Source organism: Pristiophorus japonicus, chromosome 13 (assembly GCF_044704955.1).
Source record: "Pristiophorus japonicus isolate sPriJap1 chromosome 13, sPriJap1.hap1, whole genome shotgun sequence".
NCBI lineage: Eukaryota > Metazoa > Chordata > Chondrichthyes > Pristiophoridae > Pristiophorus > Pristiophorus japonicus.
The window spans coordinates 33,298,436-33,324,194 of record NC_091989.1 but is presented as its reverse complement, the minus strand read 5'-3'; the positions used below and the strand labels follow the sequence as shown (position 1 = coordinate 33,324,194).

Genomic DNA, 25,759 nt, shown 5'->3' with positions numbered 1-25,759 from the left:
CTGGAGAAATTCAGGTCTTGGTGGTTGTTTTTGGAGCGGGCCAGAAGTAGTTTCATCATCGGGGCGGAAGTGACGTCAGGTTCGAGTAGCCGCCTCTAGCGGGGCGGAGATGGGGGTGGGTCGGAGTGGCTGATGCTCCAAGTCATCAGCACTGCGCTGATGGCGTCATCATGTTGGTGCGTCACAACATCCCTCCCCTTCAGTTAAAGGGGAGGGCCGCTGCGAACTCTGCAGCCACTTTAGTGACAAACACTGGGCCAACAGGGAGGGTTTCGGCCGGACCAGCTTCCTGGCACCCTTTAACCAAAGAGAACCGTCACTTTTGATGAGATCCAGTATATCACTGATAACAATGAAAGTCAGAGAGGAACCTAGCTTGCCAGAGGGAGCCTCTGTACATGCTGCAATAAAATGAACAATATATTGAAGGAGGAGGCTATTTAGTTTATTCTAAAGGCTATATTTTGTTGGTTCTCAAGGGTATTTAAATTATATTCAAATGACCAATGGCAGGAATTTCAAGCTTGATTCTCTTTCTTTGTATTCCCACTGACTGATATGACTCAGTATAATTTATGTATCATGTAAATTGGAGTGATCTGTACACTGTATTTGTGTACTAGCGATTGTTTATCAAACAAAATAAATCTGTTACAGAGAACTGTTTACAGAGAATATTATTTCTACACATGCACTCTGGCTAACATTTGGCATTATATGCTCCTCCACAGTGGAGTAACACTGAACTTGCAACTGAACCATCAGAAAAAAACTTTTGTTTGAAACCTTTGTTGATTGACTTGAGCAATTTATAATAGACAGACTGTACATGTCCTTACGGGGAATTGGCGTGGTGGGCTGAGTGACAACCTTTTCCTATTATCTTCTTAACATCATCATCATCATCATCATCATATGCAGTCCCTCGGAATCGAGGAAGACTTGCTTCCACTCCCAAAGTGAGTTCTCTGGTGGCTGAACAAACCAATACGAGAGCCACAGACCCTGTCACAGGTGGGACAGACATTCGAGGGAAGGAGTGGCTGGGGCTGGTTTGCGCTTGACCTCTTCACGCTCTTTGCGTTGAGACTTGAAGAACTCAACGCCCTCCCGGATGCACTTTCTCCACCTCGGACGGTCTTCAGCCAAAGTCTCCCAGGTGTCAGTGGGGATATCGCACTTTACCAGGGAGGCTTTCAGGGTGTCTTTGTAATGCTTCCACTGCCCACCTTTGGCTCGTTTATCATGACGGAGCTCCGCATAAAGCATTTGCTTGGGGAGTCTCGTGTCTGGCATGCAAACTATATGGCCTGCCCAGCAAAGCTGATCGAGTGTGGTCAGTGCTTCAATACTGGGGATGTTAGCCTGGACGAGGACACTAATGTTGGTGCGCCTGGACGAGGACACTGATGTTGGTGCGCCTGTTCTCCTAGGGGATCCACAGGATCTTGCGGAGACATCTTTGGTGATATATCTCCAGTGACTTGAGGTGCCTTCTATACATCGTCCATGCCTCAGATCCATACAGGAGGGCGGGTATTACTACAGTCCTGTAGACCATAAGCTTGGTGGTAGATTTCACACTGCTAGATATAGCCTAGAAGGCCTATACATGCTTTAGGACAATGAGGCAGCTAAAAGACAAATCCAACAAGTAGAAAAACACACATGGTGGGAGACAGTGTATAATACAGGCCAGCACCTATCATACTGCTTGATATCTGAATCTTTAATTGTTGACCAGATTGTGGTATTGGGGGTTTTGCTCATTTTAGTCTGTTGGTTTAGAGGTGTTATAAAATATTTAAATAAGAAAGTAGATAGACATGAAATGGTAGCTTTATTAAGCGAACAATAATAGTGATGTATCAGAAGAAGTTCTTCTCCCTCAAGTTGGGAGTGTTGAACTATGAAAAAGTATACAATTGAAATATAGGGCTCAATTTTCCCCAGTTACCTGCACTGTTTCTTTGGCGCGCGCGGCTTTTTTTTGGCATAAATTAAAATATGCAAGTTTCCCCAACATTTCTCCGCCAGCGTAACTCAGTTAATTACGATTTTTTTAGGTTAGTTTTTTTTGCATCATAGCCTGATGTCTGCGCCAGTTTTTCACATTTAAGTTCACGTTTGGCTAATTTCCATTTTTCCTAGGACGGCATATGTGACCACTCCCAAAAAACCTTCTGGGCACTTAAGAAAAAGTAGTGCACATTAAAAAACCATCACAGAAAGATGCCATTGTTTTTAGGCGAAGTTTTGGAGGGAGTCAAGAAGGCAGAGAATGTGCATCATGAAGCTTAAAGTTCCCCATGGCCACCCAGGCAATGCGTGACAGGGCTGTGGGCTTCTCCAGGATTGCTGACTTCCCAAAGATACAGGACTGCATTGATTGTACCCACATCGTCTTGCGAGCACCTTTGGAGAATTCAGAGATGTTCAGGAACAGAAAAAGCTTCCACTCCGTGAATGTGCAGATCGTCTGTGACGACATGCATCGCATCATGGCAGTTGATGCGAGATACCCTGGGAGCACCCATGATGCGTTCATCCTACACGAGAGCGCTATATCTGCTATGTTTCAGCAGCAGTCAGAAGGGCAGAGCTGGCTGCTAGGAGACAAAGGGTATGGCCTCACCACCTGGCTCATGACGCCCTTACGCGCAACCCGGATGGAAGCTCACCAGGAATACAACATGTCAAACATTGCGACGCGCAGCATAATAGAGAGGACCATTAGCATCTTGAAGCAGCGTTTCCAATGCTTGGACCATTCCGGGGGCTTCTTGCAATACTCCCCTGAGATCGTTGGTCAGTTCATTGTTGTCTGCTGCATGCAGCACAACTTAGCCATCATGCAGCAGCCACAGCTGGTAGTAGTAGACCCACTTGAGGTGTGAGTGGCTGATGATGAGGAAGAAGATGCAGATGATGAGGAGGAGGAAGCCATGCAACTACCTGAACCCAGAGCACGACGGTGGAGGAGGGCGGGCCGTCATGTTCGTTTAACGATTGCTCGAGCCTTGCGCCAGCAGCCCATCCATGAACGCTTTGCTGCCTGAAGGCTCAGCGGCAACGATTCCAAATGGACCATGTTTACTGTTTGGACCTGTTCTGTAATATTGTGTTGTGTTAATGGAACAAATAATGGAAATTATTCTTCTTTAGTTCAAAAAGTTGTGCTAATAATGGAACAAATAATGGAAATGATTTAGTTATAATTTAAAATATATTTTATTCAAAAGTTTAACAATTGTTTGTACTTAACTTAACTTTAATAAAAATTTTCTTGAATCAAACTTTAAAGTTTTCAGTTAAGATCACTTACAAATTTTAAGATCACTTACAAACTTTTAAACTTGTAAATTTACATCACTTCCAAAAAACTTTTAATTTGAGAACAGTTTCAACAGTAACAACAATAATATATAACAACAACAACAGCAGCAAAGAAAGGCTGCACCCATCTCTCCTCCACCTTATTCTAAGACTGCCCGCTGAATTTGGTCTTGGTGATTCCACCCGTGCCCGCAGGCGGTGGTATAGTGTTTCTTGGGTTGATATCAAGCTTATTCTTTCGAGCATCTTGGGTAATGCGCACTTTTTGATGGGGGGCATGGGCAGGCGGTAATGTGGAAGGCCCGGCTTGGGCATCTTCAGATGCTGGTCTGGGGATTGGAGTGGCAGTTGATTCCATCAATGGCCGCGGGGTTTGGGCGTGTTGCCTTATTGCAGCAGCTAACTCCGACATTCCCTCCCTCATCTGCCCTGACAGTGCCTCAACTACCTGAAACATTCCCTCTCTCATGTTCACAGACAACGTATCAGCAACCTGCGACATTACCTCCCTCGTGTGCCCGGACATTGTTCCCATTTTTCGTGAGAGTGTTGTTACTTCTCCCGACAGTCCCAATACCTCATCACCACTGATGGTGTCCAGGAGTGATCGTGTAAGGTCAATGCTCTCCGCATTCATTGCCATCATCTGAACCACATCTGTTACATCCTGTACCTCAGGAGAGCGCTGTCGAGCTCTCCTTCCCCTCCTCACCCTGGGTGTGGCTCGCTGCATCCTACTGGGACCCGCAACCTCGGACAGTGGGGCCCTGGTTGTGCCTTGCTGCACTCCACTAGAATCCCCAGCCACGGACTGTGAGAAACCATGGAATGTCCCAACACTCGTACCACTCAGGAAAGGGACTGGCATCTCAATAGGCAGCATCCGCGCCTCCTCCAGAATGAGTACAAGAGTGGGGGCTTCATCTTCCCCCTCCCCGTGCCCCTCCCCTCCCCCCCCCCCATGCTCGTTCTCCTCTTCAGGCTTGTCCGCGTCTGAATCTTCTTCTGCATCGGCTTCAGCCTCATCAGGGTTGGCCTCAAGTTCTGCAAAATATAACAGAACAGACAAATGGTCAGCAGCAGAGGAAGGGGCAGGATAGCATGAGTAGACTCACACAGCGCAGGCAAGCAGGCTGATTTGAAGGACCACAATGAATAATAGCACATTGCATCAACCGTAGCGTAGCTGACGGAGAAATCCCATGAACCAAAGCATGGCTAGCCCACACAGTACTTAACTTTTAGCATAGTCAGAATGTGGATTTTGCAGGACTTACCCTCTCCCTCGAGTGTGAGCCCAGCTTGTGCAGTGGTGGTTGTTTTTCTCCAGGCAGGACTCTCCAAAGCAGCGACCCTGTCTTCCAAGGATGTCAGTGTGTGCAGATTTGCCGGGCCTCCTCCTGTTCGAGTTCTCTCTCTTTTGTTGTGTGCCACCTTCCTCTGCAAAGTTTAAAATATAACTTTTTAGAGAGGGTGTCTTTCTGCTGGGTGGGACATACAGATGGTCACATTTACAATTGCAATTCCAGTGAATAAATGAAAATATTACTTACACTAACTACTTGACCAAGGTCCTGCCACTTCTTTTTGCACTGGCCTCCAGGCTTCGGCATGGTCACCATTGCACAGTAATCTTCTGCAAGTTGGTTCCAGCGTTTCTTCATTTCTTTTGGTGAAACTTTTATGTGACCTCAGTTGGTGTCCAGCTCGTGCCATCTGGCCTCAATTACAGTAACTAGTGCCTCCACTTCCTCTTGTGAGGTGGGGAGAGCGGGCCGGCGGGGAGAGCGAACTGGGGGGGAGGGGGAAGAGGGAGCTGGGGGGGCGTGGAAATTAGAGCTTGGGGGTGGGAGAGCGAGAGAGAGACTTGGGGAGGGGGGAGGGGGAAGAGAGACACAGGTGGGGAGGGAGATCGGAGGGGAGATCGGAGGGGAGATCGGGAACTCAGAGAAGACGGATCACATTCTTCCAACCCCCTGGTGTGTGAAAGCTCAGTGTGTGTATTACAAGGGACGTCGTTGGGGTGGATGAAATCCAGAAGTCACGACACTGTCACTATTCACTTCATACCCAATAAACATGTTAACAATCCGCACACAATGCCCTATCTAAGGGACCTTGTAACAGCTGGCGGAGAGATGCACTTATGCTGGGGTAATGGACGTCAGCTGTGGGAGGCAGCACACGTGCTGGGGTAAATGTCTTCAGCTGGGGGAGGGATGCACTTACGCTACGGTAATAGACTGCGGCTGGAACTTGGTGGCTTTTGGGGAGATCTATCCTCTGTGGCTTCTGAAGTCAAAATGGATTAAATTACAAATTGGAAATTCACTCAGAACTTGGGCTGGGCAGTTCCAGTTACACATTCCAGAGGAACCTCAGGGTGTGGCTTAACCTCCAAGGGACCAATCAACAATAGGTCTGGAGAGCCAATCAGAGAAATGGCTGCATTTCAGTTAGTACAAATAGACGCATCCTTAAAATAAAGCCTTGTTATACCCAATTGGGATTGCCAAGCCGAATCATTGATAGGGTAACCTAGGGCCGAGTGCCCTGATACAAAGGGACCTTGTAACAGCACAGTACTAATATATGGATCAGGTCAAATCATTAACACAAAATGTTAAGCATGTTCTTTGAAGAGAATGAATTGTAGGTTTAAAAACTCACTGCAGCTTTTGGTAGTCTCTCAAAGTCTTTTCTGAACATTATCAGTTCGTCTTTTAAACTGCAACAAAACAGACATAATATTCAATCTGGTTAATTAACAGCAGCATTATTAATCACAAAAAGGAAATACAGTCTACACAATGCAAAGTCACTTAATTTGAATTATCTGATAATAGTACTAATTATTACTTTGCTGTTTTATGTTGCTCAACTCAAATTATGCAATAATGCAAATTTTTGTGTGCAAAAAAAACCCAACTTGATTGATCAGCAGTAGATGCGCTGAGTAATTCGGCTGCAGGGTAAAGGCTTTAAATAGGATGTGTTCCATGCTTCAAAGCTTATACATATATATCCAGGTAGAAATTGCTTTTGGCGCATTTGCTGGCCTAAATTGGAAGTATACAAGGAAAGCCAATCGCCAGAACCTCACCCGAAATTGGGCCTCAGAACTGGTCCTCCCGGCTCCACAGGAAGGGAACTGGCCTAGTTTGTGGTCCTTTCGTTGCAATCCCATCATAATGATCGTACTATTGAAACAGGACTTTTCCGCAATAAGCAGACAAATTTAATCAGCTGTCTCAGGTAAAAATTCTATGGTACTATTTGACGCAAAGCAGGAGACTTCAGCTCGGTACCCTGGCCAGTATTTATCCCTCAACCAAAATCACTAAAAGACAGATTATCTGGTCATTATCTCATCGCAGCTTGAGGGACCTTGCTGTGTGTAAATTGGCTGCTCTGTTTCTCTACATCAAAACTGCGACCACACTTCAAAAGTTCTTGGTTTTAGAGCACTTTTGGCTGTCCTAAGACCAGGAAGGGTGTTATATAAATGCAAGTTATTTCTTTATTTCTAACTGTACTACAGATCATTGTTCATTACTAAAAATTAATTGGAAGGTGAAGGTTAGCATGACATGCGACTGTGGAGAAGTTATCTAAACCAAGGAGCATCTTGTGAACCATTACTGGCTAAAATCCTTCCCTGGTGGAATAGAGTCATAAATTGTGGGCTCTAGTGTTTAAATTAGATTGAATATGGTGGGAACACTGCATATTTAATACTGAAGATATAAAACAGATGAACATAGAGCTATAATGACATCATGTAAATTTAAAACACATTGCTCACGAAAAGGCTGTAAATAAGTGGAAAAGTCTTTGAAGCATCTGTAAACTTACAATGTTACAAAGTCTCAAATAAAGAATCATACGGACAAGGAACAGCGAATATGAAGTATTTTGATTCCAAAGCCCTCCCACTAATGTTCTTTTGTAACCACATTAAAGACATTTTTTTTTAATTAATGGGGGTAAAATATGTTGTCTTCCATACTGTAAACAAACTTTGTAACTAAATTCTTCTGAATGGAATGGAGTCAGGTTCAACAAAAATGGAGACTTGCATCATTATTTTCCATAATTTGCAAACCATTCCAATTGGAATTATTTTCTGTAGAATAGCTGACTGAATATCACATATGAATGCTGGTAATGACTTGTTTATTTAAAAAAATACTTTGGCCCACTCTAACATAGGCTGAGAACGCCTCTAAGCCTATCTCAACCTTCCACGGCAGCTTAGTTGGAATAGGATAATATATTTTTTTAAAGCATATTTTTATTTGGATAGAAGGGCAAATCAGGCTGTGTTGCTGCTTTTCAATACCTTCACATCTACATATAGAAAGATTTTTGCAGAATAATTGCACTGAAATCTGGATATCACTGTGTCAATCTGCCTTGCCATGTTGTTATTTATTAGACATATTGAAGCAATTCTGTTACTTTTTTTCAGGAACTGAGGGAAGGAACCTTTGATCCCTCAAGACTGATGTTTTGGTATTCTGCAGCAAGGCAACATATTTTGCACCAAAAATAAATGTCACAATGTGGAATATTTCCAGCACAACTCAAATGAAACAAAAATGTGCTTTAAAAAGTATTTAGAAAACTTTTTCGGCGAGTTACACAATTTAAAAACTACAGCCAATTATATGAAAAGCTGTGTATATATCTATATAATTACATATTGACAGCAATAATCCCTAATTTGTAGATAACATTATCACCAGACTCTTGCTGACCATAGTTAATGTTCTGTAAGAAACCAAAAATCTACTTTTGCTCCAATTCTAAATTGTAGTCAAATGTAACCCTGTAGACTTCTCATGGTTAACTTTGGTGCAAGACCCATGTGTAAAGCAAAATAAGAATGACACTCTGTTCATCAAACAGGAAATTAGAGATGCATGTAGCAAGGGTATTACAGTAATAGTAGGTGACTTTAATCTATATATAGACTGGCCAAACCAAATTAATAATAATACTGTGGCAGATGAATTCCTGGAGTGTGTACAAGATGTTTTTTTTAGACCAGTATGTTGAGGAGCCTACGAGGGAACAGGCTATCCTAGATTGGGTATTGTGTAATGAGAAGGGGTTAATTAACAGTCTTGTTGTCCTTTAGGGAAGAGTGACCATAACATGATTGAATTCTTTATTAAGATGGAAAGTAGTCCAATCCGAAACTAGGATCCTAAATCTAAACAAAGGAAACTACGAAGGTATGAGGAATGAATTGGCTAGGATAGATTGGGAAGATTCATTAAAAGGCATGACGGTGTATAGGCAATGGCTAATATTTAAGGAACGAATGCATGAATTGCAACAGTTATACATTCCTTTCTGGCGTAAAAACACAAAAGGAAAAGTGGCCCAACCATGGCTAACAAAAGAAATTAAGGATAGCATTAGATCCAAAGAGGAGTTATACAAAGTTGCCAGAAAAAGTAGCAAGCCTGAGGATTGGGAGCAGTTTAGAATTCAGCAAAAAAGGACCAAGAGATTGATTAAGAGGGAAAATACAGAGTATGAGAGTAAACTTGCAAGGAACATAAAAAATGACGCAAAAGTTTCTACAAGTACGTAAAAAGAAAAAGATTAGTGAAGACAAATGTAGGTCCTTTACAGACAGAAATGGGAGAATTTGTAATGGGGAACAAAGAAATGGCAGAACAATTAAATAAATATTTCAGTTCTGTCTTCACGGAAGAGGACATAAATAACGTCCCAGAAATGCTAGGGAACCAAGGGTCTAGTGAGCAAGAGGAATTAAAGGAAATGATTATTAGTAAGAAAATAGTGCTGGAGAAACTAATGGGACTGAGGCCGATAAATCCCCAGGGACTGATGATCTGCATCTCAGAGTACTAAAAGAGGTAGCCATGGAAATAGTAGATGCATTGGTTGTCATCGTCCAAAATTCTATAGATTATGGAACAGTCCCTGCAAATTGGAGGATGGCAAATGTAACCCCACTATTTAGAAAAGGAGGGAGAAAGAACACAGGGAACTACAGACCGGTTAGCCTAACATTAGTAGTAGGGAAAATGCTAGAGTCTATTATAAAGGATGTGATAACGGCACACTTAGATAATATCAACGGGATTAAACAAAGTCAACATGGATTTATGAAAGGAAAATCATGTTTGACAATCCTACTGGAGTTTTTTGAGGATGTAACTGATAGAATAAATAAGGGAGAACCAGTGGATGTAGTGTATTTGGATTTTCAGAAAGCCTTTGATAAAGTCCCACATAAGAGGTTAGTGTGCAAAATTAAAGCACATAGGATTGGGGGTAATGCATTGGCATGGATTGAAAATTGGTTAACTATAAAAAACAGAAAATAGGAATAAACGGGTCTTTTTGGGGTGGCAGGCAATGACTAGTGGAGTACCACAGGGATCAGTGCTTGGGCCCCAGCTAGTCACAACATATATAAATGATGTGGATGAGGGAACCAAATGTAATATATCCAAGTTTGCTGACAACACAAAACTAGGTGGGATTGTGAGTTGTGAGGAGGATGCAAAGACGCTGCAAGGTGATTTAGATAGGTTGAGTGAGTGGGCAAACACATGCAGATACAGTATAACGTGGATAAATGTGAAGTTATCCACTTTGGTAGGAAAAACATAAGGACAAAGTATTATTTAAATTGTGATGGCTTGGGAAGTGCCAATGTACAGAGGGACTTGGGTGTCCTTGTACACCAGTCATTGAAAGCAAACATGCAGGTGCAGCAAGCAGTTAGGAAGGCAAATGGTATGTTGGCCTTCATTGCAAGAGGATTTGAGTACAGGAGCAAGGATGTCTTACTACAGTTATATAGGGCCTTGGTGAGACCGCACCTGGAGTATTGTGTGCAGTTTTGGTCTCCTTACCCAAGAAAGGATAAACTTGCCATAGAGGGAGTGCAGCGAAGGTTCACCAGACTGATTCCTGGGATGGCAGGACTGTCGTATGAGGAGAGAATGGGTTGACTAGGCCTGTATTCACTATGGTTTAGAAGAATGAGAGGGGATCTCATTGAAACGTATAAAATTCTGATTGGGTTGGATAGACTGAATGCGGGGAGGATGATTCCCCTGGCTGAGAAGTCGAGAACAAGGGGTCACAGTCTCAGGATACGGGTAGGAAATTTAGGACCAAGCTGAGGAGAAATGTTTTCACTCAGAGGGTGGTGAACCTGTGGAATGCTCTACCACAGAAGGCTGTGGAGGCCAAGTCACTGAATATATTTAAGAGGGAGATAAATTGATTTCTAGAAACAAAAGGCATCAAGGGGTATGGGGAAAAAGCGGGAATATGAGATAGAGGATCAGCCATGATCATATTGAATGGCGGTGCAGACTCGAAGGGCTGAATGGCCTACTAACTACTGCTCCTATTTTCTATGTTTCATCAGGCTTCTAATCAGAGCATCAGTTAGCCAAAGTAATATAATCTCATTTTTTAAGTACAAGTTGGATCTCACTTATCCGGGACTCCCTTATCCGGCACCACCCCTTGTCTGGCATGATTCTGGTGGCTGGGGGCGCATGTGCAGAACACGGCCGACCTCCACCCTGACTTTGGGGCCATGCCGACACTCGGACCGCGCTGACACTTGGACCGCTGGGGCCACGCCAACACTCAACCAGCTGGGGCCGCGCCGACACTTGACCTCCTGGGGCCGCGCCAACACTCGGACCGCTGGGGCCACACTGACACACACTGGGGCTGCGTCGACACCCGCTGGGGCCACGCCGACACTCGGCCCACTGGGGCCACACCGACACCTGCTGGGGCCGTGCCGACACTAGACCTGCTGGGACTGCAATGACACCTGCTGGGGCTGCGCCAACACTTTGCAGCCGGCCCGGGGCACCGACCTCCTCTGACCCCCTCCCTGACCTCGGCTGCCTCCCCCCTTCACCCCCCTTGGGCTGTCCTCCCTTTATCCAGCAAAATCCCTTATTCGGCACAGGCCAGGTCCTGAGGGTGCCGGATAAAGGAGGTTCAACTTGTATATGCAATTTAAGTGTAATATTTTTAAACTAAACCCACCCCATCCATTAATTTCTGTGGAAGCCAACCATGTTAAGTATAGAATGGGGAGGGAGATTTGTGTTATACAGTCAACCCTGCATGCTGAAGATTTGCAAATATAAATTTCCTTGATGCTCTTCATCAATCCCAAGTTAATCCTTTCTTCTACACAAGGGAGCAAGCTATCTTAGATCTGGTCCTGTGTAATGAGACAGGAATAATAAACGATCTCCTAGTAAAAGATCCTCTCGGAATGAGTGATCACAGTATGGTTGAATTTGTAATACAGATTGAGGGTGAGGAAGTAGTGTCTCAAACGAGCGTACTATGCTTAAACAAAGTTGGCTAAAGTAGACTGGAAACACAGACTAAACGGTGGCACAACTGAGGAACAGTGGAGGACTTTTAAGGAGCTCTTTCATAGTGCTCAACAAAAATATATTCCAGTGAAAAAGAAGGGCGATAAGAGAAGGGATAACCAGCCGTGGATAACCAAGGAAATAAAGGAGAGTATCAAATTAAAAACCAATGCATATAAGGTGGCCAAGGTTAGTGGGAAACTAGAAGATTGGGAAAATTTTAAACGACAGCAAAGAATGACTAAGAAAGCAATAAAGAAAGGAAAGATAGATTACGAAAGTAAACTTGTGCAAAATATAAAAACAGATATTAAAAGCTTTTCTCAATATATAAAACGGAAAAGAGTGACTAAAGTAAATGTTGGTCCCTTAGAAGATGAGAAGGGGGATTTAATAATGGGAAATGTGGAAATGGCTGAGACCTTAAACAATTATTTTGCTTCGGTCTTCACAGTGGAAGACACAAAAACCATGCCAAAAATTGCTGGTCACGGGAATGTGGGGAGGACCTTGAGATAATCACTATCACTAGGGGGGTAGTGCTAGACAGGCTAATGGGACTCAAGGTAGACAAGTCCCCTGGTCCGAATGAAATGCATCCCAGGGTATTAAAAGAGATGGCGGAAGTTATAGCAGATGCATTCGTTATAATCTACCAAAATTCTCTGGACTCTGGGGAGATACCAGCGGATTGGAAAGCAGCTAATGTAACGCCTCTGTTTAAAAAATGGAGCAGACAAAAGGCAGGTCACTATAGGACGGTTAGTTTAACATCTGTAGTGGGGAAAATGCTTGAAGCTATCATTAAGGAAGAAATAGCGGGACATCTAGATAGGAATAGTGCAATCAAGCAGACGCAACATGGATTCATGAAGGGGAAATCATGTTTAACTAATTTACTGGAATTCTTTGAGGATATAACGAGCATGGTGGATAGAGGTGTACCGATGGATGTGGTGTATTTAGATTTCCAAAAGGCATTTGATAAGGTGCCACACAAAAGGTTACTGCAGAAGATAAAGGTACGCGGAGTCAGAGGAAATGTATTCGCATGGATGGAGAATTGGCTGGCTAACAGAATGCAGAGAGTCGGGATAAATGGGTCCTTTTCGGGTTGGAAATCGGTGGTTAGTGGTGTGCCACAGGGATCGGTGCTGGGACCACAACTGTTTACAATATACATAGATGACCTGGAAGAGGGGACAGAGTGTAATGTAACAAAATGTGCAGATGACACACAGATTAGTGGGAAAGCGGGTTGTGTAGAGGACACAGAGAGGCTGCAAAGAGATTTGGATATGTTAAGCGAATGGGCTAAGGTTTGGCAGATGGAATACAATGTCAGAAAATGTGATGTCATCCACCTTGGAAAAAAAAAACAGTAAAAGGGAATATTATTTGAATGGGGAGAAATTACAACATGCTGCGGTGCAGAGGGACCTGGGGGTCCTTGTGCATGAATCCCAAAAAGTTAGTTTGCAGGTGCAGCAGGTAATCAGGAGGGCGAATGGAATGTTGGCCTTTATTGCGAGAGGGATGGAGTACAGAAGCTGGGAGGTCCTGCTGCAACTGTATAGGGTATTGGTGAGGCCGCACCTGGAGTACTGCGTGCAGTTTTGGTAACCTTACTTAAGGAAGGATATACTAGCTTTGGAGGGGATACAGAGACGATTCACTAGGCTGATTCCGGAGATGAGGGGGTTACCTTATGATAATAGATTGAGTAGACTGGGTATTTACTCGTTGGAGTTCAGAAGGATGAGGGTGATCTTATAGAAACATTTAAAATAATGAAATGGATAGACAAGATAGAGGCAGAGAGGTTGTTTCCACTGGTCGGGGTGACTAGAACTAGGGGGCACAGCCTCAAAATACGGGGGAGCTAATTTAAAATCGAGTTGAGAAGGAATTTCTTCTCCCAGAGGGTTGTGAATCTGTGGAATTCTCTGCCCAAGGAAGCAGTTGAGGCTAGCTCATTGAATGTATTCAAATCACAGATAGATAGATTTTTAACCAATAAGGGAATTAAGGGTTATGGGGAACGGGTGGGTAAGTGGAGCTGAGTCCATGGCCAGATCAGCCATGATCTTGTTGAATGGCGGAGCAGGCTCGAGGGGCTAGATGGCCTACTCCTGTTCCTAGTTCTTATTTTCTTATGTTCAACCCCAACCAATGGTGGCTCCATTCCAGGTGACCCTAGAGTACCATGTTCTGTATGTTGGTCCACAGCTCAGTCAGCAATCATGCAGCATTGCTGATGTGCAGATTGTGGACATGACATTTACCTAAAATAGCCAGCCTGCTCTGCAGGGCCTCCGAAACTTTGTCATTAAATTGGAAGTTCTTTCCCTCCCACCCTTGTCTGCCTTCACTCTTTTCCTCCTCAGCTACATAACAGCTTTAATCGCAACCAAGAGCCTTTAAGAGCATATTATAATTTGCTGCTTAACTCAGTGGCACTCCTGACACATTATGGGCTGAGGATCAAATATTTATGGGATGACCTTGTATTATAGCATGAGGTCCGCAGGTCCACTACAGATTTGCACGGCTTCCAAAGTACAGCATTCCTGTCTGGACTGCTTTATGCACCTCCATGAATGAGCAAATTACACATGATCCATGGAAGTAAAGGATCTAATTGGCCAACTGATCTTTTCTCACTCCATACTTTATGTTCCTATGAGCGTAAGAAAGAAAGACTTGCATTTACATAGCACCTTGCATGGCCTCAGGACGTTTTAACACGCTTTACAGCCAATGAAGTACTTCTGATGTGTAGTTACTGTTGTAATGTAGGAAACACGCCAGCCAAATTGCACGCAGCAAGCTCCCCAAAACAGCAATGTGATAATGACCAGATAAACTGTTTACATTATGTTGATTGAGGGATAAATATTGGCCAGGACACTAGGGATAACTCCTTTGCTCTTCTTCGAAATAATGCCATGGCATCTTTTACGTCCACCTTGAGAGAGCAGATGGCTTTAATGTCTCATCCGAAGGATGGCACCTCCAACAGTGCAACACTCCCTCAGTACTGCACTGGAGTGTCAGCCTAGATTTTTGTGCTCAAATTTTTGAAGTGGGACTTGAACCCACAATCTACAGAGACAGAGTGCTACAAACTGAGCCACGAAACAAAGAAGGCGAGTCTTGATTAAGTACTGCTATTACATAGTATTTACATCACAGAATAAGGCCATTCGACCCAACAGGTCTATGCCAGTGTTTATGCTCCAGATGGGTCTTCTCCCATCCTTCTTCAACATTGAACAATGAAGTGGTTGAACTCTTTGGCAAAGTGGGGAGATTTTTTGGTTGTGTGCGCATGCGCACAGGACCCCCTGGCACAGTGAATATTAGAAAATGAGGTGGATCTTGCACCAGACAAAATAAAATATATTTCTCCAGATTACTTTAGTGTATGCACAAAAGTGACTTTGCATACCCAATTACAAGTGTGTGTTGAAATTCTTCTATGTGCTACTTTTAGCGCATTGGTGAACATGTTCTAAAATGTAGCCATATCTAAGCAGTGCTTGATCTCTTTTTTTATTCATTCAAGGGATATGGGTGTCGCTGTCAAGCCTGGCATTTATTGCCCATCCCTAATTGCCCTTGAGAAGGTGGCGGTGAACTGCCATTTCAGAAAGAAGTTGTCAACCATGTTGCTGTGCGTCTGGAGTCACATAAGGACGGCAGATTTCCTTCTCTAAAGGACATTAGCGAACCAGATGGGCTTTTATGATAATCTAGTAGTTTCATGGTCACCATTACTGATGCTAGTTTTTTTAAATTCCAGATTTATTTAGTTTAACTTAAACTACATTTAATTTCCCCAGCTACCATGGTTGGATTTGAACTCATGTCTCCAGATTTCACAAAAGAGAGGGGCGATGCAGACATTGCAATCAGGGAGGAGTGTTAAATATTAGATGTAATAAACATAATGAGAGAGAAAATATTAAGGGGTTTAGCAGCTTTGAAAGTGGATAAATCCCCAGACCACAAGCCTCTCTGGTTACAGGTGTGGTGCCGGAGGACTGGAGAACTGCTCATGTCGTACCTTTGTTTAAAAAGGAAGAAATTGATAGACCGAGTAATTATAGGCGAGTCAGCCTAACCTCGGTGGTGGGAAAATTATTGGAAAAAATTCTGAGGGATAGAATAAATGTTCATTTGAAAAGATATGGATTAATCAAGGACAGTCAGTATGGATTTGTTAAGGGAAGATCGTGTCTGACTAACTTGATTAAATTTTTTGAGGAGATAACAAGGAGGGTCAATGAGGGTAGTGCGTTTAATGTAGTGTATATGAATTTTAGCAAGGGTTTTTATAAAATCCCACATGGCAGAATGATCATGAAAGTAAAAGCACATGGGATCCAGGGCAAAGTGGTAAGTTGGATCCAAAATTGGCTCAGAGGCAGGAAGCAAAGGGTAATGGTTGATGGGTGTTTTTGTGATTGGAAGGCTGTTTCCAGTGGGGTTCCGCAGGGTTAAGTACTAGGTCCCTTGATTTTTGTGGTATATATCAATGATTTAGACGAATGTAGTGGGTATAATTAAGAAGATTGCACATAGAAAAATTGGCTGTGTGGTTGATAATGAAGAAGAAAGCTGTAGACTGCAGGAAGATATCAATGAACTGGTCAGGTGGGTGGAACAGTGACAAATGGAATTCAATCTGGAGAAGTGTGAGGTAATGCATTTGGGGAGGGCTTACAAGACAAGGGAATACACATTAAATGGTTGGACACTGAGAAGTGTAGAGGAACAAAGGGACCTTGGAGTGCATGCCCACAGATCCCTGACAGTAGCAGACCAGATAGATAGGTGGTTAAGAAGGATACGGAATACTTGCCTTTATAAGCCAAGGCATAGAATACAAGAGCAGGGAGGTTATGCTTGAACTGTATAAAACACTGGTTAGGCCACAGCTGGAGTACTGCGAGCAGTTCTGGTCACCACATTACAGGAAAGATTGCACTAGAGAGGGCACAGAGGAGATTTACGAGGATGTTGCCTGGACTGGAGAATTTTAGCTAGGAAAGATTGGATAGGCTGGGTTTGTTTTCTTTGGAACAGAGGAGGTTGAGGGGAGACCTTATTGTGGTGTATAAAATTAGAAGGGGCCTAGATAAAGTGGATAGGAAGGACCTATTTCCCTTAGCAGAGGGGTCAACAACCAGGGGGCATAGATTTAAAGTAAGTGGTAGGAGGTTTAAAGGGGATTTGAGAGGAACTTTTTTCAGGGTGGTAGAGGCAGAAACCCTCACCATATTGAAAAAGTACTTGGATGTGCACTTAAAGTGCCATAACCTACAGGACTACGAACCAAGAGCTGGAAGGTGTGATTAGGTTGGATAGCTTTTTGTCGGCCGGCGCAGACACAATGGGCCGAAATGGCTTCCTTTCATGCTGTAAATTTCTATAATTCTATGATTAGTCCAGGCCTCTGGATTACTAGTCCAGTAACTATGCGACTGTACCTATTAATGAGAAATGAATTAGAACAGATAAGAGAAGCAAACATGGGGGAACATCTAGGCATTTAGACAATAGCGATCACAATATAATACGGTTTAAGATAAAGATTGAGAAGGACATAAGTAAGCCAAAGACCAAAATAATAAATTAGATAAGAAAGTTGATTTTAAGGGGATGAGAATGGAACTAGGGAAAATAAATTGGAAAACATTTTTAACAAAGAAATAAAACAGCAGTGTGAAACATTTAAAATGCTGATCAACAGAGTTCAGGAGAAATATATCCCACTAAAAAGCAAGAATAAACTAGCCAGTAATGGCACACCATGGAAGAATAAAGAAATTAGCAAAATTTAAACTAAAGAATAAGGCATAAACTAAGTACATAAACAAAGAAAAGGATGACAAAAGGGAATTACAAATAGGTTAAGAAGTAAAAAAAATTAGGAAGGCAAAGAGAAACTACAAAAGTAAATTATCAAGGAATATATTCTACAGACATGTAAATAACAAAAGAAAAATCAGGATAGGGATAGGGCCACGAAGTGATACACACGATAAACTCACAGGTAATGACCGTGAAATGGAAGAAGTATTAGATAATTTATTTACCTCAGTATTTACCAGGGAGACTAACATAGTGAGCATTATATTAGAAGAGATCAAAACAGATTATCAAGCCATTTAAGATAGTAAGTGGAAAGATAATTGATAAACTAATCAAACATAGAGGTGTAAAATCCTTAGTCCAGATAAATTGCACCCGTGCTTAGGGAAGAGATAGTAGAGGCACTATTACATACACACATACACATATACATATATATATATACACACACACATATACATATATATATATATACACACACATATACATATATATATATATACACACACATATACATATATATATATATATATATATATACACACACATATACATATATATAAAAAAGGGAATAGTACCAGAGGGCTGGCAGACAGCCAATATCATTCCTATATTTATAAAGGGAGATAGAATAGTCCAGGTAACTACAGAGCAATTAGCTTAACATAGGAAAGATAATGGAATCCTTACTCAAAGATGTAATAGAAAAACATCCAGAAACTGAAAATATAATAAAGAGTAGTCAGCACTAATTTCAAAAGGGAAGATCGTGCTTGACCAACCTTAATGAATTCTTTGAAAAAGTAACAGAGAGAGTAGATAGGGTAATACAGTAGATGTAATATATTTGGATTTTTAAAAGGTCTTCAATAAGGTAGTGGACTGACTAAGGTCAGAACATGTGGAATCAGGGGCCAAGTAACAAAATGGATAGCAAGTTGGCTACAAAACAGAAAACAGAGAGTAGAGGTTAAAGTTAGTTACACAGACTGGCAAAAGGTGGGAAGTGGTGTTCCACAAGGATCGATGCTGGGACCACTGTTGTTCACTGTTCACCATTTACATAAATGATTTGGACACGGGAATCAGAAGTACAATTTCAAAATTTGCAGACAACACCAAATTGGGGAGCATAGTTCACACAGAGGAGGATTGCGACAAAATACAGGAAGACATTAATAAATTTGCAGAATGGGTGTGTAATTGGCAAATTAACTTCAATATAGATACGTATGAAATGGTACATTTTGACATTTTGGTAGGAAGAATAAGGAGGCCACATGCTTCTTGGAATATCAGTGTCTAAATGGAGTAGAGGAGCAGAGGGATTTGGGGGTACAGAGACACAAATTCCAGAAGTAGAAATGTAGGTTAATAAGGCCATAAAAAAGCAAACAAAGCACTGGGGTTCATTTCTGGAGGGATAGAATTGAAAAGCAGAGAAGTTATGCTGAACTGGTATAGCACCTCGGTTCGGCCACATTTGAACAGTTCTGATCTCCATATTATATAAAGGATATAGAGGCACTGGAGAATGTGCAAAAATGATTTACTGGAATTATACCAGAACTGAGAGGTTATAATTATCAGGAAGATTGAACAGGCTTGGGCTCTTTTCTCTAGAAAAGGGAAGACTCAGGGGTGACTTGAAAGAGGTCTTTAAAATTATGGAAGACCTTTGATTGGTTTTGATTGCCTAGAATTAGAGAAGATGGTCCTGATATTGACTGGGGTGGGTTGCATAAACGAAGAGACGGGGGAGGGAGGGGGTTGTTTTGGTTTCCTTGCATACTGTTGAGTTTTAACTCCACAGTGTGCATCTTCTTTCTTAAACAATCCCTGCCTGGAAGCCTGCCCAATTAACAGGATTGGCTTCCTGTCGGGCGGGGAACACTCTGGAGGAGGGCACAACTGCAGGTAGAGAGCCTGTTGCTCTGTTAATGGGAGCATGGGTGGGGGGGGGGGATCGGATTCCGATGGGAGTCCGATCCTGGGGGGGGGGCTGGGGAGGTCTCCGATCCCCAGTCCTGGGGGTGGGGGGGGGGGCGTTTCGATGGGGTGGTTTGATGGCAATGGATCTGGTGGCGGGCAGGGAAGAAGGTAACCTTCGGGACAGGGTGGGGGAGCACTCCTGCTCCTCTTGGCCCACAAGCAGCGCCTTAATGGCACTTACTTTATCCAAGAAGCAGTCCTTGCCTCCCTTTATCTGCCGGGTTTCCCAAGGCCTGGGAAACCCAGCCAACCAGGGATAAATCTGGAAGACAGATTAAATCTGAGGCCCTCAGCCTCATTATAATATTTAAATGGCCAACCTGCCTCCTGGGAGTGGGTTGGTCACCCAACCCTTGTCCTGCCTCTATTAGAATCGAAAGTGGGTGAGTTGGGGTCGGCTTTGAGATTTAAATATTTTTTACATCTCACCTGACCCCAACCCAATTGTTTTTGAGGGTTAAAATTATCTTGGTATTTTCACTTGCGGGAAGACCATAAATATAAGATAGTCACTAATAAATCCAAAAGGGAATTCTGGAGAAACTTCTTTACCCAGAGAGTTATGGAGTTAGAGATATGGGCTGGCCCGTGCTGCCCCTGGGCCCTGTGACCCATGCCTCTCCTGGGCCCTGATCACATTGCTCTACAATCTATCGCTGCTCCTTCGCCCCGACCTCGCCGCTCCTGCTGTACCTGCCCATGCTCCAATCAGCAACCTGGACCTTGGTGACGTCCAATCCAGTCACCAGCTTCACAGCCCTCATCCTCCTGAACCGGCTCGCCCTGCATCTTGAAGTGGTATGCCGCCACACTGCTCTTTTGAAGGCCCCAACCTGCTGATGGTCCTTGTATAAATAGACAACAGCTGATAGTTGGATTAGCAGATAATGTATGCATGGTCAATGTGATCTCCTGGATTGGTTTCGATTGCCTGAGAGGGCCGAAGATAAATTGTCCAGAGTTATTTTTTCCCTTATTGGCCCCTTCTCCCAGGAGGTTACATGGCCACAGGGTGAGCAGTGGAGGGGGTAGGTAGTATTAGGAAGTGTCTAGTGATGATGTTCCAGCTGCCATGAGTGTTGGACAGCTGGTCTTTTCCTGCCCGTCATATTCTCGTATGTTGCTTCGTGACCTGTTTTGTTATTCATTCATCGGTTGGGGGCATCGCTGGCGGGGCCAGCATTTATTGCCCATCCATAATTTCTCTTAAGGTGGTGATGAGCCACTTTCTTGAACCGCTGCAGTCCATGAGGTGAAGGTACTCCCACAGTGCTGTTAGGAAGAGAATTCCAGGATTTTGACTCAGCGACGATGAAGAAACAGTGATGTATTTCCATGTCAGGCTGGTGTGTAACTTGGAGGAGAACTTGCAGGTGATGGTGTTCCCAGCCGCTGCGTCCTTCATTCTTCTAGGTAGTATAGGTCGCGGGTTTGGGAGCTGCTGTCGAAGAAGCCTTGGCTAATTGCTGCAGTGCATCTTGTAGATGTTATACTCAGCAGCCATGGTGCGCTGGTGGCGGAGGGAGTGAATGTTTAAGGTGGTAGATGGGATGCCAACCAAGTGGCTGCTTTGTCCTGGATGGTGTTGAGCTTCTTGAGTGTTGTAGGAGCAAATGGAGAGTATTCCATCATGCTCCTTACTTGTGCCTTGTAGATGGTGGAAAGGCTTTGGGGAGTCAGGAGGTGAGTCACGCGCTACAGAATACCCAGTGTCTGACCTGCTCTTGTACCCACAGTATTTATGTGGCTGGCCCAGTTAAGTTTCTGGTCAATGGTGACCACCAGGATGTTAATGGTATGGGTTTCGGCGATGATAATGCTGTTGAATGTCAAGGGGAGATGGATAGATTGTCTTTTGTTGGAGATGGTCATTGCCTGGCACTTGTGTGGTACAAATGTAACTTGCCAAGCCTGAATGTTGTCCAGCTCTTGCTGCATGCAGACACGGACTGCTTCATTATCTGAGTTGCAAATGGAACTGGACACTGTGAAATCATCAGCGAACATCCCCACTTCTGACCTTATGATGGAGGGAAGGTCATTGATGAAGCAGTTGAAGATGGTTGGACAGGGCAGGTCAGGACACTGCCCTGAGGAATTCCTGCAGCAATGTTCTGGAGCTGAGATGATTGGCCTCCAACAACCACAATCATCTTCCTTTGTGCTAGGTATGACTCCAGCCAGTAGAGAGTCTTCCCCCTGATTCCCATTGACTTTAATTTTACTAGGGCTCCTTGATGCCACGCTCGGTTATATTTTGCCTTGATGTCAAGGGCAGTCACTTACACCTCACCTCTACAATTCAGCTCTTTTGTCTATGTTGGGACCAAGGTTGTAATGAGGTCTGGAGCCGTGGTCCTGGCGGAACCCAAACTGAGCATTGGTGATGATTGAGAGTAGGCTGATGGGTCGGTAATAGACCAATTGGATTTGTCATGCTTTTTGTGGACAGGACATACCTGGACACTTTTCCACTTTATCGGGTGGATACCAGTGTTGTAGCTGCACTGGAATAGATTGGCTAGAGGCGTGACTAGTTCTGGTGCACAAGTCTTCAATACTACAGCTGGGATGTTTTCGGGGGCCATAGCCTTTGGCTGTATCCAATGTGCTCGGCCATTTCTTAATATCACGTGGGGAGTGAATTGAATTCACAGAAGACTGGTTTCTGTGATGGTGGGCAGTTCAGGAGTAGGCCAAGATGGCATGTTGGCCTTCATAGCGAGAGGATTTGAGTATAGGAGCAGGGAGGTCTTACTGCAGTTGTACAGAGCCTTGGTGATGCTACACCTTGAATATTGTGTACAGTTTTGGTCTCCTAATCTGAGGAAGGGCATTCTTGCTATTGAAGGAGTGCAGCGAAGGTTCACCAGACTGATTCCCGGGATGGTAGGACTGACATATGAAGAAAGACTGGAATTTAGAAGAAACATCTGACTGGATTGGACAGGTTAGATGCAGGAAGAATATTCCCGATGTTGGGGAAGTCCAGAACCACGGGTCACATTTAGGACCGAGACGAGGAGAAACTTCTTCACTCAGAGAATTGTGAATCTGTGGAATTCTCTTCCACAGAAAGTTGTTGAGGCCAGTTCATTAGCTATATTCAAAAGGGAATTAGATGTGGCCCTTACGGCTAAAGGGATCAAGGGGTGCGGAGAGAAAGCAGGAATGGGGTACTGAAGTTGCATGATCAGCCATGATCATATTGAATGGTGGTGTAGGCTCGAAGGGCTGAATGGCCTACTCCTGCACCAATTTTCTATGTTTCTATGTTTCTATCCACTTGGCATTTCTAGCTGAGGATGGTTGCAAACGCTTTAGCCTTGTCTTTTGCACTCACGTGATGGGCTCTGCCATTATTGAGGATGGGGATGTTCATGGAGCCTCCTCCTCCCGTAATTGTTTAATTGTTCACGACCAGTCAAAGCATAATTACATCAAGGAATTTCTTCATGGCAGCTTTACTAACTTCTCTAATAATTTCTTTTTATGTATTACAATATTTCCTATTTCATTTGTAATGAATTCAGGATTTAACTCCTCCCCAATATCTTTCTCTTTTGTAAACACTGGTGCAAATTACTTGTTAATTAACCAGTCAATTTCTACTTATCCTCTAATAACTCATTATCCTCACCTCTCGGGGGTCCCAACTCGCATATAGAATCATAGAATGGTTGCAGCACAGAAGGAGGCCATTCAGCCCATCGAGCCCATGCTGGCTCCCTGCAAGAGCAGTTCAGGTAGTCCCACTCCCCTGTCCTTTCCCCGTAGTCCTGCAAATTTTTTCCTTCAGGTACTTAGCCAATTCCCTTTTGAAAGCCATGATTTAATCTGCCTCCACCACCCTCTCAGGTAGTGCATTCCAAATCCTAGCCACTCGCTGCGTAAAAAAGGTTTTCCTCGTGTTGCCTTTGGTTCTTCTGCCTTAAATCTGTGTCCTCTGGTTCTCGACCCTTCCGCCAACGGGAACAGTTTCTCTCTACTCTGTCTAGACCCCTCATGATTTTGAATATAATAATTCTCTTTTTATTGATGTTTGCAGGATACTGTTCTTTTAAATATTTCGTTAAGATTCTCTTCATATACTCCCTATTTTCTTTCCTTATCCCTCTCTTAGGGATAGATTTTCATCTTCACTGCCTGGGCAGAAAGTTCTCTCCATTGTGTTGTGGTTAGATTTATTTTTCCAGCAACATGGAACTAGGCAACAAATCAGCAAGTATGACTCTTTTAAGAACTGACATGCATAGGAGTGAACAAAAGGGAATTTCTTCTAACTATACAAAACACATTTGTTAAAAAGTGTAATGAACAGTCAAGGATAGGTCAAAAAATTGGACTGATTTCAAACTACAGATTTAGTCAATGCGCAACTTTTAAATGTTCCCTGCTTGACAGCAGCAAATGTTATGACTTGGATTGTAAAATATTTGAGTTCACAGTGAATAGATGGCAATTGGTGAAGTAATACTGATGAAAATTCTAGATTACGTTTCCTCCCGTATCAAAGGCAATGTGTAACTGAATCATAAGATGCAACATTCAACTTGTACTGAAAACAGGCACACAATGGGCACAGTGACCACTTCACATGCCCAATAACATCACAGAGTGGCACAAGCCAAATTGGTGTTTGTGCCTCAATTCATTATGATTGGCGAGCTGACAGTGCTACTCATGCTGTGTATTGGCAGCTCACCGACAAGGAGGGGAGGGGGAAATCGGGTGGCAGTGATGCCAATTAAAGGCAGCCTGCACCTCTTAAAGGGGAGGTTTACTTTGTGAATCATTTCTTTGATTCATTGCTGTAAAGTTAAGATGGCGGCTAAAACATGTTCTACACGGGCACCCCGATTTTCAGACATGGTTCTGGAAGCCCTTGTGGAGGAGGTGACGAGGAAAAGGGAGCTGCTGTTTCCAGACTTCAGGCTAAGAGTGCTGAGGCAAATAGCCTGGCAGTAGTAGTCAGAGGTGGCAGAACAAGTTAATGCGAGAAGCATAACAACCAGGGTCCGGCTGAAATGCAGCAAGAAATTTAGTGATATGACCAGAATTGCTAAAGTAAAACTCCTACTCACATTTCTCTGACTCTCTGCTTAACCCTGTAGCGTCAGTACACATAAGGCTTCCCTCCCCCACTTCCCATTACTCTCCTACAATCATAGTAATACATTTCACAGAACTTCCTTCTGCTACTACTTGTACACTCTGCTACTATCATCATAATTATATTCCTCATTTTCCCACATCTGTGGCTTTCACACACCATTTACACTATTCTATCCTGAAACGCGCATCTTCACAACCTTTCAGCAGATGACACACTAACACAATCCCCTTTTTCTTGCAGGCACGCTGGCACACAATACCAGGGAGCAGACGAGAACAGGAGGAGGGCCGCCATCCCTTAAGATCCTGTACCCATTGGAACAGGCTGCAATGGAGCTAGTGGAAAGAGGGCGTGTCAGGAGCATTGCAACTGGTGAGGCTGGAGGATACATTCTACAAGCATTTGTCCACTTTACCCTCTTTTTCTCTACTCACTGAACTCTCTCCCTCATACACTCCGCATGTCAAAGTGGTGCTGCATTAAGCTCCCACTCATCTGTCTCTGCTAACCTTTGCCACTAACTGATAACCTTCTCTTCTCTTTCTGGGTGCATCAGAAGTAGAGGGCCCAGTTGCAGGAGAGGTAGAAGAGGATAGCTCTCTTAAAGACACACAGCCATTCAACCTTACCCTTGCAGTCACCAGCTTAGAAATCGGCACAATGCCTAGTTCAGAGAGTCCATTCGAGTGGTCTGAACTGGGAGATTCACTGAACACTTGCACAGGATTAAGGGCAGGGGTGTAAGTTGACCCAGAAACCTGCCCTGGATGACTAAAAGTTACTCAAGTCAATAAGCCGTCCAGCACACTTCCGGTGCAGCTTCGAAGTGGTAAATGATGTGGAAGAGTAGAAGCATTTGGGAGTTCATGTTTACATGACATAAAAAGCACTGTCTCAAGTGGATAAGAGCATCGCTTCATGTTCTTTGCTTTTCGAAAGGGGTGAATACTCTTAAAAATAGAGTGTTACAAAGGATTTTGAATAACTTTAACATCCTTATGTCTCACCTATGTATTTCTGCAGACTT

The 25,759-nt window shown here is 43.5% G+C and overlaps 1 protein-coding gene across 3 annotated transcripts in view; it reads right to left on the bottom strand.

The window, feature by feature from the left end:
* The window catches only part of ccdc146 (coiled-coil domain containing 146), a 228,758-nt gene that overhangs the window by 119,746 nt on the left and 83,253 nt on the right, over nucleotides 1-25,759 (bottom strand). For all 3 annotated transcript variants that reach the window (XM_070896626.1, XM_070896628.1, XM_070896627.1), the window contains one exon: nucleotides 6,007-6,064. In XM_070896626.1, coding sequence (XP_070752727.1) covers nucleotides 6,007-6,064 — 58 coding nt within the window. The remainder of the gene's footprint in view (nucleotides 1-6,006; nucleotides 6,065-25,759) is intronic.